At 42.9% G+C, this 15,748-nt stretch overlaps 1 protein-coding gene across 4 annotated transcripts in view; it reads right to left on the reverse strand.

The window, feature by feature from the left end:
- The window catches only part of Aig1 (androgen induced 1), a 226,001-nt gene that overhangs the window by 32,843 nt on the left and 177,410 nt on the right, over window positions 1–15,748 (reverse strand). For 2 of the 4 annotated variants that reach the window (XM_038338971.2, XM_038338972.2), the window contains exon 4: window positions 9,486–9,601. The exons of the other annotated variants lie outside the window; for them this stretch is intronic. In XM_038338971.2, coding sequence (XP_038194899.1) covers window positions 9,486–9,601 — 116 coding nt within the window. The remainder of the gene's footprint in view (window positions 1–9,485; window positions 9,602–15,748) is intronic. 4 annotated transcript variants of the gene reach the window in all.

The raw sequence follows: 15,748 nt of genomic DNA on the forward strand, positions 1-15,748 counted from the left end.
ATAATACAATAAAAAAATGGGGTACAGACCTAAAAATAGAACTCTCAACAAATGAATCTAAAATGGCTTAAGGAAATGCTTAACATCCCTAGCCATCAGAGAAATGCAAATCAAAGCAACTCTGAGATTCCATCTTATACCTGTAAGAATGGCCAAGATCAAAAACACCGATGACAGCTTATGCTGGAGAGAATGTGGGGTAAAGGGAACACGCCTGCATTGCTGGTGAGAGAAAGAAAACTTGTATAGTGCTTTGAAAATCAGTATGACAATTTATCAGAAAATTAGGGAACAACCTACCTCAAGACTCAGCAATACCACTTTTGGGTATATATCCAAAGGATGCTCAATCATACCACAAGGCCATGTGCTCAACTATGTTCATAGCAGCATCATAGCCAGAACCTGGAAACAACCTAAAGGCCTCCTGACCAATGAATGGATAAGGAAGATGTGGTACATTTACACAATGGAGTACTACTCAGTGGCGGAAAAATAATGACATTTTGAAATTTACAGGCAAATGGATAGATCTAGAAAACATCATACTGACTGAGTGAGGTAATCCAGACCCAGAAAAACAAATATAATATGTACTCACTCATAAGTGGCTTTTAGACATAAAGCAAAGAAAACCAGCCTACAACTCACAATCCCAGAGAACCTAGACAACAAAAAGGACCCTCTGAGAGACATAATGGATCTAATCTACCAGGGAAATAGGAAAAGTAAAGATCTGAATAAACTGGGATCATGGGAGAGAGTGGGGGGAGAGGGCAGGGGGTAGGAAGGAAAGAGAGCAGACAAAAATATATAGCTCAATAAAAACAATTACAAGAAAGAATAGGACCTGCAGAGCAGGCTAGGGAGTCTTCACCAAAAATGGGTAGCTTAGGAAGGGGCTAACACACCCACTCACGCAGTCAGCCAACTTCCAACCACTAGAGAACCCACTCAAGGAAGGATATTTTCATAAGACAGAAAAGAAAAAGAAAACAAAACGACCAAACAAACAAAAAGAACTGAGAAGATGGCTTGGTTGGTAAAGTGTTTGCTGAGCATACATGAGAGTTTGCTCTCCAGCATTTACACAAAAATGTCTGGGCCTGGGGAAATTATCTGCAATCCCAGATCTAGGGAGGAGGCTGGGGCAGGTGGAGCCCTGGAGTTCCCTGGCCAGCCAATCCAGCTGGATCCAGAACCTCTCTCAGACACTGGGGGGGGGGGGGGAAGGGGGGTTGGCTGAAGAAGAAACCCAAAGTTAGCCTCTAACCTCCACTTGCACATTTACCTGTAAACACACACACACAAACACACACACATACACACACACACACACACACACACACACACACGCACCACGCACGCGCACACACGCACCATGCACGCATGCACGCACGCACGTACGCAGGCATCATTAGTGGAGAGAATTGAGGTTGAATTTTCACTGCTACAATTACATTAAGTGTCAAAAGTTCTTAGCTCCCCCATCTTTGGCTGTCCAATGGTGACATCCTCTCTTTTGTCCATAGGTTATCTTCCTTTCTCTGGACCTTGCAAAGTCTGATTCTTGTTTATTCCCCACGGAGCATCAAATATGTTACTTCTGTGAGCAAGCTTTACATGATCTTTTCATGACCCCCAGGTAGGTCAGGGAACCTTGTTTTTTATTTTCTTGTATTCCTCAGAAGACCGCCATCTTCCGAACAGAGCAAAAGCTTCTACAAACTGTTCACCTCCCCGAACAGAGCAAAAGCTTCTACAATCTCCCCATCTGCCTACTGTCCAGTATATAGGAAGCAGTCAGTGCATGCTTGTTTGAGAAAGTTAATGAACTTTGCTCTATAGCAACATATCTAGATATTTCTGAATATGGAAGAATAAAAATAATATGATAATGCTTTTCTACCTCTAAAAATTATGAGGGGAGAGACTCTTTTAACGGTATATAGTTTGAGTTTTTATGGTGATTGGAGAACAAGTTTTGCATGTTTTTGTTTTTGTTGTTGTTGTGTTTTTGTTTTTGGTTCATTTCCACTTTACATTCCACTGAGTCTTGGAAGTGCATTTCGACTCTGGTACAGCTTTCTGTTCTTCTGAATTGGTAACTTTATTTTCAGTTAGTTTTTATTTGGGGCCCTCAACACTGTTTAGTGCTATAAGAGAGACGCCTGTCACCCTCTGGGTTATTGCTGGCCATGGGTGCCATGTGGTGGGAGGGAGCCTGGGCAAGCCTGGAGCCAGTGTAAAGGGACACACAGAAACCCTCACACGCAGCCCACCAGAGGACATGCTGGAGATTTCAGGGGCTCTCATGGTCTCAGAAGCCCAGGAGCTCACCTCAGGGAAGCTGGGAGGCTGTCAGTAAGTGAAATCCTCCTCTACTTGAAACATTTCCAGCGTATAAACTGGATCACCTCCCGCATGGGCTGTCACTCCCGCAGAGTGTGGCCTTAGGGCTTTCTTCTCGAAGTTTATGAGCTTCTATTGGCAATTTAAGCAAATCAGGCAGGTGGGAAAAGAGACAATTAAGCTGAGATTCAATCTTAGAAAAATGGGTAGCAGGGACATTGTAGACACTTTATGTGGTTACTATGGAGCAAAATGTAAGACAGGTATGATAAATGTACATGTAATATATTCATTTCCATACTTGGCTTTCATTTAAAACTCACATACCATCATAATTTCTCTTATTAAGCTAATGTAAGAATATTTTTGACATCATTCTGACTGTTGTCATGTCTAAATATTATTAACACTTAGAACCTGTAGACAAGGAGGCTCTTTATTTTCTTTAAGACTTCGGATTTTTTTTTATTTTACTCTGGCAAGTGAGGGGAGGGGACCTTGAGGAAAAATATTGAAGCAAAATCTAAACTCCACGACTCTAGCTAGTTTCCAGATCCCTGGATGGAAATTAATGAGACACCAATAATGCCCCACAGAGAAGCAGAACCAAACATGGGACCTGAGAGAAGGTTTTGGGAAAACAAGACACCAAGGCTGGGGCCTGAAGGATGAGCAGGGCTTACAGAGACAAGGGCGGGACTCCTAGCCTGGGAGCACAAAGCATGAGGCTTCTGAAGATGCCCGGGATGCACAAGGCCGGGCAACTGATGGCCTGTTTTCAATACCAGAGAGATGACTTCAGGATGTCCAGTGTGTTTCTGGCATGAATACCGAGTGGGGAATGATGCTGTGGGAGAGGGATGAGGGTTTGTGGATGGGATAAGGAGATCAGGTATGGCCCGAGGTGGTTTTGTAATTGCTAAATGAGTAGATAACAGTCCAAGTTTCAGAGAGTTTCCAACCCGATGGTCTGGGATGGAGTTATCGCGGTCACAGGAGAGACGGGCTGACTTGGGGAGAATAACTGAGGAACTAGCACTGGTCTCTGAAGAACTCCAACACGGATGTTTGGGTTAGAGGGAGAACTCATCTGACCTGTGCCCCAGTGCACACTCCCAGGGACCCTGAGCAAGCCATTTTCAGCCGGGACACCCTTGGTTGTCCAAAGACGCTTCTGGTTAGAATATAAGGAAACAATGCTTTCTCAAGCAAGTGTTTGTGAAAAATGAGCAGACTGGGATAATGGGAAAGCAATGACATTCTCAAGTCTCGGGGGAGAGCTAAGCGCTGGAAATAACTTAATACATGAACCATAGGAACATTTCAGAAAAACGCTTTATGCTTTCCACATTCCTAATAAGCTGCAGAGACACAATCAGCATGAAGGAGGAGTAAGACCCATGAGAAGAGCAGGGCACAAAATGAAAATAAAAAGTTTGGGGATGAGAAAGAGATTCTGTAGGCATCCAGGATATTTTTATTTTGCCTAAAGAGAATGCAAAAACTTTCCTGTGGGTCCCTATGTGTTCATTAATCTTCACAACTTGGAGAGACAGATGCTTAGCTTTTTCCCATTTTATAGGGGGAAAAATGAGGCCAAGAGAGGATCAAGGGTTTTCCCAAGATCCTAGGAAGAAGAGAGATGAACAGAGCATCTGAGACATATGTATACCAACGCCAGGACGAAGCCTAACTTCTGAGGAATGAAGAAACAGGTAAGGGAACTCTGTGACTCAGCATACTTAGAGAACAGAGAAGCCAAGGATGGCTATTGCATGGAGTGCCACTCATATGGTGGCCAATGTATGTGAGTCTCTCTGATTGGTGTGTGTGTGTGTGTGTGTGTGTTTTACATGTGTGTGGTGCATGCATGGCCAGGGCGATTTGTCAGGTGTCTTCCTTCCTCTATCAATTTCTACCCCTTACTGAACCAGAAGCTCATCATTTTGGATAGACAGACTAGCCAGCAACCTCTCAGGATCTACCTGTCTCTGCCTGTCAGTGTTGGGATTTGAAGCATGCAGGGCTATGCATAGCTTTTTCCATGTGTGCTGAGAATTCAAACTCAAGTGTTCATAATTGCAAAGCAAGTGCCCTTTCTTACCCACTGAGTCATTTTCCCGGCCTGCCATTTTTCTGGTCTCATGGAAATCCTGACTAACTTCCTGACAGGGGCACTGAGGACCACAGGCACTGAGGACCACAGGGAGACGTGGCTGCCTCCCTTGACCTCAGACTGTGGCAGCACACAAACTCCCTTGCTCACTCTTGCAAAATTTCTTGCCTGGAGGCTGCACTTGTCATTGGGCCACTGAGACATCTCAGTGCCAAGCTTTCCTCTGTGAAACCAGATTCCCATGAAGCTTACCCATCTTCAGGAGACGACCGGAAGAACAACGGCTGTCTCCATTAGCTGTAGTCCCTCCTGGTTCAGGCAGGCTGTCCCATGGCTGACCCCCTCCCCTGCCATGTTCTTCCTGGCTCCTATGTGACAACTGAGGAAGACTCCTAGATCAGATTCCCGCCTCAGCCCCACCATTTCTCAGAGATTCTCTCATGCTTGCCCTCAGTGAGTGTGTAGTGGCGCTTCCTTCTCAGAAGGCTCCACAGAACTCAAACTCAATTAGCAATGATACCCAAACTTTCCCGGCTAGGCTGGGAGCGGAGAGTTGGGGAGATGGCAAAGAGAGTCCTGGTGAAGAGTTGATGGAGGATTCCCATTGGCTAATAAAGAAACTGCCTGGCCCATTTGATTGGCCAGCCCTTAGGTGGGTGGAGTAGACAGAACAGGAAGAAGGAAGTGAGGTAGATGGCTCAGTCAGATGCTACGCCTCTCCTAAGTTAGACAGACCGCTGTGCCTCTCCTCAGAGAGATTCCAGACACGATGAAGCTCCAGCCCAAGATGGACGTACGCTAGAATCTTTCTGGTAGGACACCACTTCGTGGTGCTACACAGATTATTAGAAATGGGTTAAAGCAAGATGTGAGTAAGAGGCTGAAATAATGGGCCAGGCAGTATTTAAAAGAATACAGTTTCTGTGTAATTATTTTGGGTAAAGCTAGCTGGTGGCCGAGAGCAGGGCAGGACGAAAAGCAGGCCTACCCGCAGCTCCTCACTACAAAGAGTAGGCTGTTTGGTGAAGGGGACAGAAGCAGAGTCCTTGATCAGAGTCCTTGATCACTCCTCCTCCTTCTCAAGCCCCAGGAGAGGCATCTCGCTCTAGAATGGGAGGCACTTCTAATCCAACTCTTTGAGCTTGGGCCCAGTTCTACAATACCAGGAAGAAAAAAAACACCACCATCAACAAATAACAAACTCAAATACTATGAAAGACATAAAAGTTAACAGGGAAGGCCATTAGGTTGGTTCAAAGTTATCAGGAAAAAATGCAACCTTCTGATCAAAGAACAACTACATGTCGGCCATATTTGCTCAGCTGGTAAGAAAGCAGCCTACTGAATAGGGCTTTCATGTTTCTAAAATTCCACTTTCTTTCTAATTTTTTCTCATGTCTAAGAATATTATATTTTAGAGTACATTTTAAATTTTTGTCAAAAGATTTTCTGAGTTTGAAGACAATGCATCTAAAAAGAACTGTGTTTGTTTTCAGCAAGAGCTTGAGAAAACACAGAAAGGTGCCAATAAGAAAACAAGACATAATTCAGCATTCTGTGGTGAGAAGAGTTTGGTGGGACATAGAATTCAGATCTGGGACCATTTGGGATTGGATCATAAAAGGGAAATCACACTGCATTCTGATTTTACTTTATTTTTTTTTATGTTGGGAAGTTGTTTAATGAACCCATTTGGGATAATGAGATGTGGAATATGGAATCTGTCAAAAACCATCAGGGCTGTGAGACAATAAAAATGCTATCTTCATGTCCCTCAGAGTTGTTTTGGATTTCTACAGTGAATACAGTGTGAAGGGGGAAGGCGAATTACAGAGCTGGGAAGAACTGAAGGCCCTGACTAAGATTCTCAAACTCTCAAGAAGAAAACATTAGGTGCTTTTATTGCTCTTTGCCGCAATGCCTGAGAACTGACTGCAGCAAACAAGAAGTTTCTGCTCTGACAGAGGTCTTGTTCTCCGGCTCCATTAAAGAATGTGGTCCCCTCAACACCTGCACATTCATACCGTCCTCTTCCATAATTTCAATCCAAGGAAGCTGGGATCCAAGGAGGTGAGTCAGGGGAGTGGGGTCCAATCCAGAAAAGGGGCTTCATTCCTAAACTTGATGTTTTCTTCAGAAAAGCAAAAACTTCCATAATACATTCATCCACTAGACCACTCTTCACCCAGGAGGGGCAGCAGAGGGCATGGTTAATGGTGTAGACTCTGAGCCGTGTACCTGGGCTTGTACTATTGTCTGGCAATCGGCTCATGGTTTGTCTTAGGCAAGCCAAACATCCTCTGTGAGCTTTCACTCCTTCTCTGTGAAAATGGGTAGGAAATGCCTATGCTGTAGAGCTATCTGAAGGAACTAGAAGAGTATCTGGTTCCCTATAGAATGGTGTCCATCTCCGTGGCTCTGCTGAAGACCAAGGGTCCCCTACTGCATGCTCGGCATCTTACAAAAGGGTACAGAGAAACGTGTAGGAGGTGATGGCAGCAGAGAGGTGTATAAGAAAGGAGTTGAGAACTCCTCAGAGATGGGCAGAAGGATGTTTGTACCTCCAACATTTGAGCGACTGAGAGGGAAACTCAGGAGGCAGGCAGAAGTGTTCATGAGGGCTGGAGTGACCTTAGGAGGCTAAGCTTGGAGAAGACCCACATGGGGCTGGGAGATGTCCAGACTCAGTGGTATCAGCGAATAAAGGCATTGCTTCCTCACTTTCTCAAAAATCCTTTCCAAACCTAGGGGGAGACCAGAACAAGATGGAAAACGAGACTTGGGAGATTGGAGAGCCAACGTACAACAAGAGTAGCCAGGCAGCCTGGCCAGCAGCCCTGAGGTGTAGTCAACTTGCCATTCCCAGGATTGTAAAGAAGACCCGCTTATTTTATAATTAGCACATGATAAGGAATGGTTTCTCCCATCTTGGCGTGAGGTTCTGGAATGTTCAGTCACAACACTGGTATGCTATCTGAAGATTTCATTTCCTGAATCTTTCACCGTTGTGTCACTGGTATGTTAGGCTCCGAGACAGTCTGGAAGGGAGCAAAAGCCAGTACCTTTTTGACAACAATTAAACCCTTGGATTTATACAATGTGACATGACTCGAGGGGCATTGTTTAGCTTTTGGCAGAGCTATGAATGCCTAGGGCAGAACACCAAAGGAAAAAAAAGTCTCCTTTGAAAGCTCTCACAGAGCAAATCTGAGGGAATTTGCTGGTTAATGCAAGTACATGTCTAAACAAGTACTGGTTTGCTGAGGGAGTACATGGGGCTGGCAAGCCTTACTTGGCACAGAGCACACGAGTAATGCTTCATTTTAACGAGGGATCTTGGGGGTCTGTAATGAGGACTGTGTGGTGTTCCCCATGCGTCTCTTTGGAACGTGGGCTGATTGTATACCCAGCGGAAGAAAAGCTATCAGAAAGAACATAGTTCGTGAAACCTCCAGGCTCTGCAAGATCATTTCGCAGCACATGAATAAATTCTCAGAAATACACACAGCTCCCAGAGAGAGCTTCCTTGTCCCTCACATGAGCCCATGCACCGCAGCGATGAGCTTGTGGAAGAGTGTTGGGGAAGAGAGCTGACTTTTAAGGCCAAGGCGGTTCCAGACAGCACCCCAGAATGACTGTGCATCTTCCATATTTGATTCTTTGGAAAGCTAACAATCTTTGAATGCCAAGTTCATATTTACAAAGCACATACGTTCACTTCTAAGATACATCATTTGTTTACACGTCACCAGTGAGACAAATCTCTTGGGCTTTTTCTATAAGAGAAAGTCAATACTTAAGATTCTGGATAGGAAACTTAAAGAAAACAAACAAACAAACAAAAACCCATGTATAAAGTAGGTGATTAGAAAAATAAACTTCTCAAGTCTTCATGAATAGCCTTTCGCTAGTTGGTGGTCTGGCTGAAGCGAGAAGGGGTGAACTCTACTGCCTGCTTATTCTGAGGTCTGTACTCTGAATATTACTTATATCCAGCACATATTATCTATTCCTGGTGGTTAATGTTCTTTCTTCTCAGGTCTGGGATATTATGACATAGTTTATATGAAACGTGTAAAGTCTTATACTGACTACTCTCTTTGCGATCTCTACGCTGGCTGGAGCAAATTGCTCTATGGAGACCGTGCCTCCAGAAGAGTGTAGGATTTGAGCAGGATTCTAAACCCTCGAGAAGTATTTGTAAGAATGTTGTCCAGAGCTCCAGGCCTAAACAAGGGGATGGTGACCCTAGAACCCAGGACAAGAGAGTCCCAAGAGGTAGAGATGCTTCGAGGAGCAATCCCCTCTTTTCTGTGTTAACATATCACAGAGGACTTGGAATTATAAAGAGAAATTTAAAAATTCTCTATCGTTAGATAAATGAGTTATCAAAGTGTTGAAACATGATAAAATCAGAAGTTAACATGAGGCAAAAATTCTTATTGGGCAAATTTGGCACCACGAGCTTGGGACTTCGGTGTGTCCAACAGATCACATGGTGATCTCTTGTGGTTTATTTACCCCGATATTCAAAACCAAGTAAGTTAAATGCATTCTACTTATAACATCATTTTTGAGTAGGTTTTAAGTAGGTCCATAAAAGTGTACATTTTCACTTACAGAGGCTGGTTCGTTTGCTTTCACTTGTGTTTGCTGCAATCTCCACTCCCCCAACAAAAGCAACAACAAAAACAAAATCCCCAGCAGAAGAAAAAAGCCCTTAAGCTATAAAACTAGTCTCCAAGAAAAACATTTAGTTTGAAAACAAGTTGAAAAACGTAGGCTTGGAAAGCGCACTGCTTACATGGGATTGTTCAACAAATTCCTGCCGTGTGAGGTTTGGCATATATTTCTAAAAATATAAGCATCTGGGGAAACAAGACAAAGCCCAGGTCTTGGACCAAATGAGACACGCAGTGTGAGCCTGTTAGTGATTATACCCATAATGCAACATGTGCCCACATTTAGCAGTGTAGAATCTAATACAGTACGAACACCCAGCAGGCATGCTCCTTACCATAATATATAGCTCACGGAGAAGGTGCATATGGCGGCGAGTCCACTGCTCCTGCTGGGATACTGATGGTGCGATGTCCTCATCTCGATTAATATAAAGGGTAACACCGTCGTGTGCTGGAAAAGAACAGGGAAGACTAGTCCTTGTCATTGCCTCTTTACGGTAATGTCTCTCCACAGAGCGAATGGTGTAAATTCCCTGGAAAGACCCACAGCAGCCATCCGTGCAGAGCTCCCCCATGAGAGAATGGAGATAAAAACATGTACTGCAGCAACTGCTCCATTAGTACTTTTGTGTCTGTACCTAAAATTTTCAAGCTTTATTTTATCTGATATTCACAATGGGAAATTTTTATAAGATAAAAAGACATACAAAAAAACAAAAGGGGGACGAGAGAGAGAGAGAGAGAGAGAGAGAGAGAGACCAAGAGACAGACAGTTAAAGACCTTCATGCTTAGCTCACTCTCCATTTTATACAGTTCAGGATCCTCTGCCTGCTCACAATTGAGATGGGTCTCCTCACACCAAACAGCATAATCTAAATACCTCCCATCTGTACACGCAAATACCTACTACTGTGTTGTGGTTTAAGAATAGTTTAAAGCTGAAGTTCTATATGCCTCTGTGTGTGTGCATGTATACATATATATGTGTGTATAAATATTGCATTTTTCCCTTTTACTGAAGATGGATTTTTTCACTGATTACTTCAAAACACTTATGATTTATTATTACTCCCTCCTAGAGCTCTTTCTCCAACCCCCTTTTCCCCACTGCCATTTTCTACATTTCCAGCTTCCATGGTTGTTCCAGATTATATATCTACAAATAAGAGAATGTACAGTTTGCATTTCTGGCTCCGGGTTACCTCATTCAGTATAGTACTTCCCAGTTTTATCCATTTACCAGCAAACTTGATGATTATATTTTTCTGCACATCTGAAAAGAATTCTATTGTGCATTTGTACCCAATTTTCATTATGCATCCACCAGTTGCCAGAAATTTAGTCAGCTTCTATTTCCTGCATATTGTGAACAGAGCAGCAATGAACATGGTCAAATGGATCTCTGTAGTAGGATGCTGAGTTCTTCAGATACATGCCAAGGCAAGGTATAATTTGGGCATATGATAGATCTGTTTTTAGGTTTTTGAGAATTCTCCATACAGCTTTTCACAGTGGCTGCACCAGCTTGCATTCCCACCAACAGTGAATGAAGGTTAGTCTTCCCCACATCCTCGCCAGCATATCTAGACAGTTGTTTTCTTTATCTTAGCCATTCTGACTGGGGTCGGATCAAATTCCAAAGTAGTTTTGATTTGCTTTTCTTGATTTCTAAGGCTGTTAAAGACTTTTAAAGATATTTTCTAATCATTTAAGAAATTCACTGTGCTTCATGATAAAAGTCCTAGGTAGAGCAGGCATGGAGAGAACGTATTTCAACATAAAGGCTATGTATGACAAGCATTCCACATCATCCGAAATGGAGAAAAACTTGAAGCAATCTCATTAAAATCAGAAACTCGATGGGGCTGGTTACTGTCCTTGGTCCCTTTTAACGTACTGCTTGATATCCCAGCTAGAGCAGCCAGGTAGGAGGAGGAAGGCAAAGGGGTACAAATAGGAGAAGAAGTCAAATAATCTCTGCAGGGGACAATGTCTAAAGTTCTATGAGAGAGCTTCTCAAAGTAACTATAACTTCCATCACAGTGGCCAGATACAAACCAAACTTACAAAACCCAGCAAGCTTTCTATTTACTGATGACGAGCAAGGTGAGAAAGAGGTCATGCAAACAGGACCATGCATAACAGCCTAACAATGGCAGGGAAAGACCTCTCAGTGAAAACCTTAAATCTTTGAAGCGAGAAACCAGGAAGACATTCGAGAATTTTTAATATGATCTTACTATATTGTTTGTGTGCTGATCTTACTATATTGTTTGTGTCCTGATCTTACTATATTGTTTGTGTGCTGATCTTACTATATTGTTTGTGTTCTGATCTTACTATCTTGTTTGTGTGCTGATCTTACTATCTTGTTTGTGTCCTGATCTTACTATATTGTTTGTGTGCTGATCTTACTATCTTGTTTGTGTCCTGATCTTACTATCTTGTTTGTGTCCTGATCTTACTATCTTGTTTGCGTCCTGATCTTACTATATTGTTTGCATCCTGACCTTACTATATTGTTTGTACTGTACTGATCTTACTATATTGTTTGCATATTCAAGGAAAAGGCAGGAAATAAGATGTCATGATTTTCAAGCTCTAGCATTTAGCATAAGGGGATCAGGTGGCAGGTAAGTGTTGGCAGGTGAACGACACATTGGGGATAACAAGATAAGTATTTTTGGAAAAGTTTCTGGCTATTTTTTGTAAGGAAAATAGAAAGACGTGGTTTTGTAATAAGTATTAAAGTGCCAGACATTCTCGGCCTCAGCATTCTCTTCCGCAGACCATCTATCTCTGAGTATCAATTAGTAAGAGTGGGACATCCCATGGGTGTAGGGTGTGTGACTTCACAGACGGCTAGCTTTATATTTTGTCGTTTATCTTCCCTATTACTGTTGTTATTTTGAAACAGTACATTCTGCTCTGTAGTGAGCTATACAAGAGGTGCTGTGTGCTAATGCAGAGATAGAATGTATTTTAGAAATGTATTTTACTGTTTTTTTTTCCCTTTTAATCTAGTTACTTCAGATGACATTGACTGGGAATTTCACCAACAGCTTCAGATATCAGTCTTAATATTACAGAATAAAAAACAAAATACATGTCTCATCAAATGTTACCCAGAAAGAGATCTGCAAACTGTACTTTTACTCTGAGAACAAGGTTAACCCTGAAGGCTTGGGTGGGTTATAGGTAACGGCATTATGGTTTGGGCTGGTTATTCATGAAGAAACTCCTAAACTCTACTTCATTCATTGATCCACAGTGCGTAGAAACAAGCCACTTTTCTATGGAGGTAGTGCAAACAACCTACCCAAATACGCTCAGTTGCCTAGTTCCTTTCTTGGACCTCGCACACCTGATGATGACCAGGTGTTGTACTTGGCAAGTCAACGGCGTGCTTTGCCGATGCCTTACAGGAAATGGTTTGAGGAAAGGAAGATCTGATAGCCCACGGCCTCCCTGGCATCTGATGTATAGAAAGGGGGCAATGCGTCCCATCAGGGACACGACCACTGACAAGAGGCCTTCAGGTGGCTCGCTGCATATGTGAAGGTGTGGTCGGTGGCAAACTCCAAAGGAATTTTTTTTTAGCAAGCTAACATTTCATCACTCATAATTTTCACTCACAAAAGAATATAGAGTGCCTCATCCAAACGTTTTTGGTGAAAATTATTCTTATTTATAAATAGTATATATCAATAAAACAAATATAGTGTCAAGTATTTATCCCAAATAGAAGTGTTGCCTTATCGATAATTAAAGTTTTATGAATGAAAACAGTTGCTAAATTATGTGTGCTCCAGCAGTAACTGAGCTGGAAGGTCAAATCTGGAGCAGCGGAAGGATGCTTACTTTAGATCTATATGTATTAGACTCCCCCTCCAGGTACCTATTTACTCCCAGGTAGCCGTCTATCTCAAGGACTTGAGCATCAGGATGTATTTTCAGCTAGGACCATGGCTGAAGGGGAATGGAGAGCTTGCAGTTTGCTTGCTGGGATATCTGTAGCACTCATTAAAAAGCCTGGCATATAGGACACCTTGATTATGAGGCCTTGCATGTGATGGGGATGTTAACAAGTATGAGAGGGGCATTAAAAACATATGAACACAAAATAGACTATCCCGATGGGATCAGAAGGACAATGGGAACTATCTCTCACTATGTGACTTAGTTACAGTTAATGCCAGGGCTCTGTGCCATATCGCACACTCCTAGGGCTATGCCTATAAGTAGGAGCTTAAAGCCCCTCCCCCCAAAGGCCATGTGTTATAGGCTTGATCCCCTGCTTGAGGCTGTTGGGATACAACAGAAACATGAAGAGGTGGGATCTGGCGGGAGGCATCCAGGTCACAGGGAATGTGCACGAGAAAGACACTGCGGGAACCTGGTCCCTTTTCTTTCTGTGCGTCACTTCTTGGCCATGAGGTAGTTAGTGGCTTTGCGCTGCCTCACATCCCTGCCAAGAGCAGCAGGGCCAGTTAATTATGGACTGAAACTCCAAAACTCAAAGCCAAAACAAACCTTCACTCCTCTCAGTTGATTATCTCAGAAGTTTGTTAGACTAACCATGCGATGGTTAATGCAAATACAGTCTGCACACTGGGATACCTAAGAGGAGGTTGTTGGTAAGTTCTAGAACTACCAGACTATTTGTGAATGGATGTTTTTTTTTTTTTTTTGCCAAAAATAAGGAGAGGTATGCAAGCAGCAAATCCAGGTACTTATGTCAGAAGAAGGTACCGTTATTTAACAGTGTTAAGGAAACAGGTTTATGCTGCTCATGGATCCGGACTCTCAGACCTTTATGACTATTTGTGAGGGCAACCAACAACCTATACACAAAGGGAAGTTTTAAAAAAATATTATTATTGACTCAGAGAAGGATAAAACTACATGTGGTGGCACAAAAATCTGGGGAAGAGAGATGGGTGGACGTGAGGACATCCCAAGATCACTTTAGGTACCTAGAAGAGACAGCAGCAATCCAAGCAATCAAAGCCAGAGATAGCAGATAAGATTCGGAGACTGTTCACCACCTCTCTCTGCTCATTCTCTTCTACAAAACCACCCACCCCCATTGGGGAGCACTTCTCTCTTGCCACGTAGATGTTAGACAAGTTATTTCTTCATTAGAAGAAAGGCCGGCTTTGGAACGTGGGGCATAAGAAGCTCTGGTCAGTAATAGAGAAAACGTACATCTGGAGTGCATGGGCAGGCTCTGTGCATTTCTCACAGCTACAGGCCTGTCACTTACCAGGGAAGGATGATCATCTTTCACATTTGGGCATCTAGGTTTCTTTTATCCCTATGACAACAGACGATCACAAATAGAAAGAAGTTCCTGCACACAAGTTTGGGAACATCCCTGTGTGAGTGCATATGGCAGCGTGCACCTGGGTGCCTTGGTGCAGACCGAGGCATGAGCAGTTGTGTGACTGACCCTGCCTGAGAGAACAGGGTGAAGGAGTCCATAACGAGGTCCATCAGGGTTACAGGTCCAGCAGAAATAAACCCTGCCCTAGTGCATAAAAAAATGCACACACAATTCAACTTGACTTTTTTTTAATCACCTTGGTCACTGACATGATAAAAGGGGATTAAATTAAGAAATCTTTATTTGGTAATAAAACAAGAAGGAACTTCCAGGTTTAAGAAATGAAGTCACATAATTTGAAGTGATAGAAAGGGTAACATCATAAAAGTGAGAAAACCACAAGATACTGGCTGATTTACTGTCCCACTGACTTCTGCAATCTGAATGCAAGCCCAGTGCTGGACGGGCACAGGAAAAACTCTTGGGGTCACTGTGAATTCAAGAATCAGTGAGGCATGTCTCCTCTTTTGGGGAGATGAAATCAAGACCCCAGGCAGCTCGGAAACAAACTGATGCAGGTTCCTTTGTGCGAACAGAAGTTCTCAGGGTGTGGTTGTGTGGCAGGGGTGGCGGATGGGAGCAGGAATAGGGTGGGGAGACACACCCGTGTTAAAGACTCTACAAGACTAACTTATAAGAACGTTGTGATGATGGAGAGCTGAAATGTTGCCAGTCTAAAGTCTAGTGATCTTGGGCTCTCTTCATAACCCACCTCTGCATCGGCCCTAGCATCTTTAAGACTATCAAATGCATTCTTTTTTTTGGGAACCAGAAATAAAGGGCTAGTGTCCACCAATCCAAAGGCTAAAATATGTTACCAAAAAATACCTTGATTTATGACTTTGTGGCTCTGTTACTATAAAAACATCATAAAATGTCACCATGTTGGACAAATGACATGGGGTAACCTGAAATGATGTTTTTGTCTCTTATTTGACTCCACATAGGGTTTTCCTTATTCTCCTTGAGGAAAGAGCTGTGTGTGCCCATGGGAAGTAGCAAACCTGAAATCTTACTTCTAAATCTGACTAAATGTTTTATTCTGAAATTGTTGTTATTAATTCTATTAAATGGTCAGGTCAAGGTGTGCCACCGCCAAACAGACACACTTTATAAAGTCCACAATGGAAGGAACTGTCAGTTTCAGCTACTGTGGTCTTTCTTTTTGCAGATGCTTCCTCTGGTCCTGGACTTTGCTTTCCTAGGTGCGA

The sequence above is a fragment of the Arvicola amphibius genome, chromosome 8 (assembly GCF_903992535.2).
Source record: "Arvicola amphibius chromosome 8, mArvAmp1.2, whole genome shotgun sequence".
NCBI classification, from domain to species: domain Eukaryota; kingdom Metazoa; phylum Chordata; class Mammalia; order Rodentia; family Cricetidae; genus Arvicola; species Arvicola amphibius.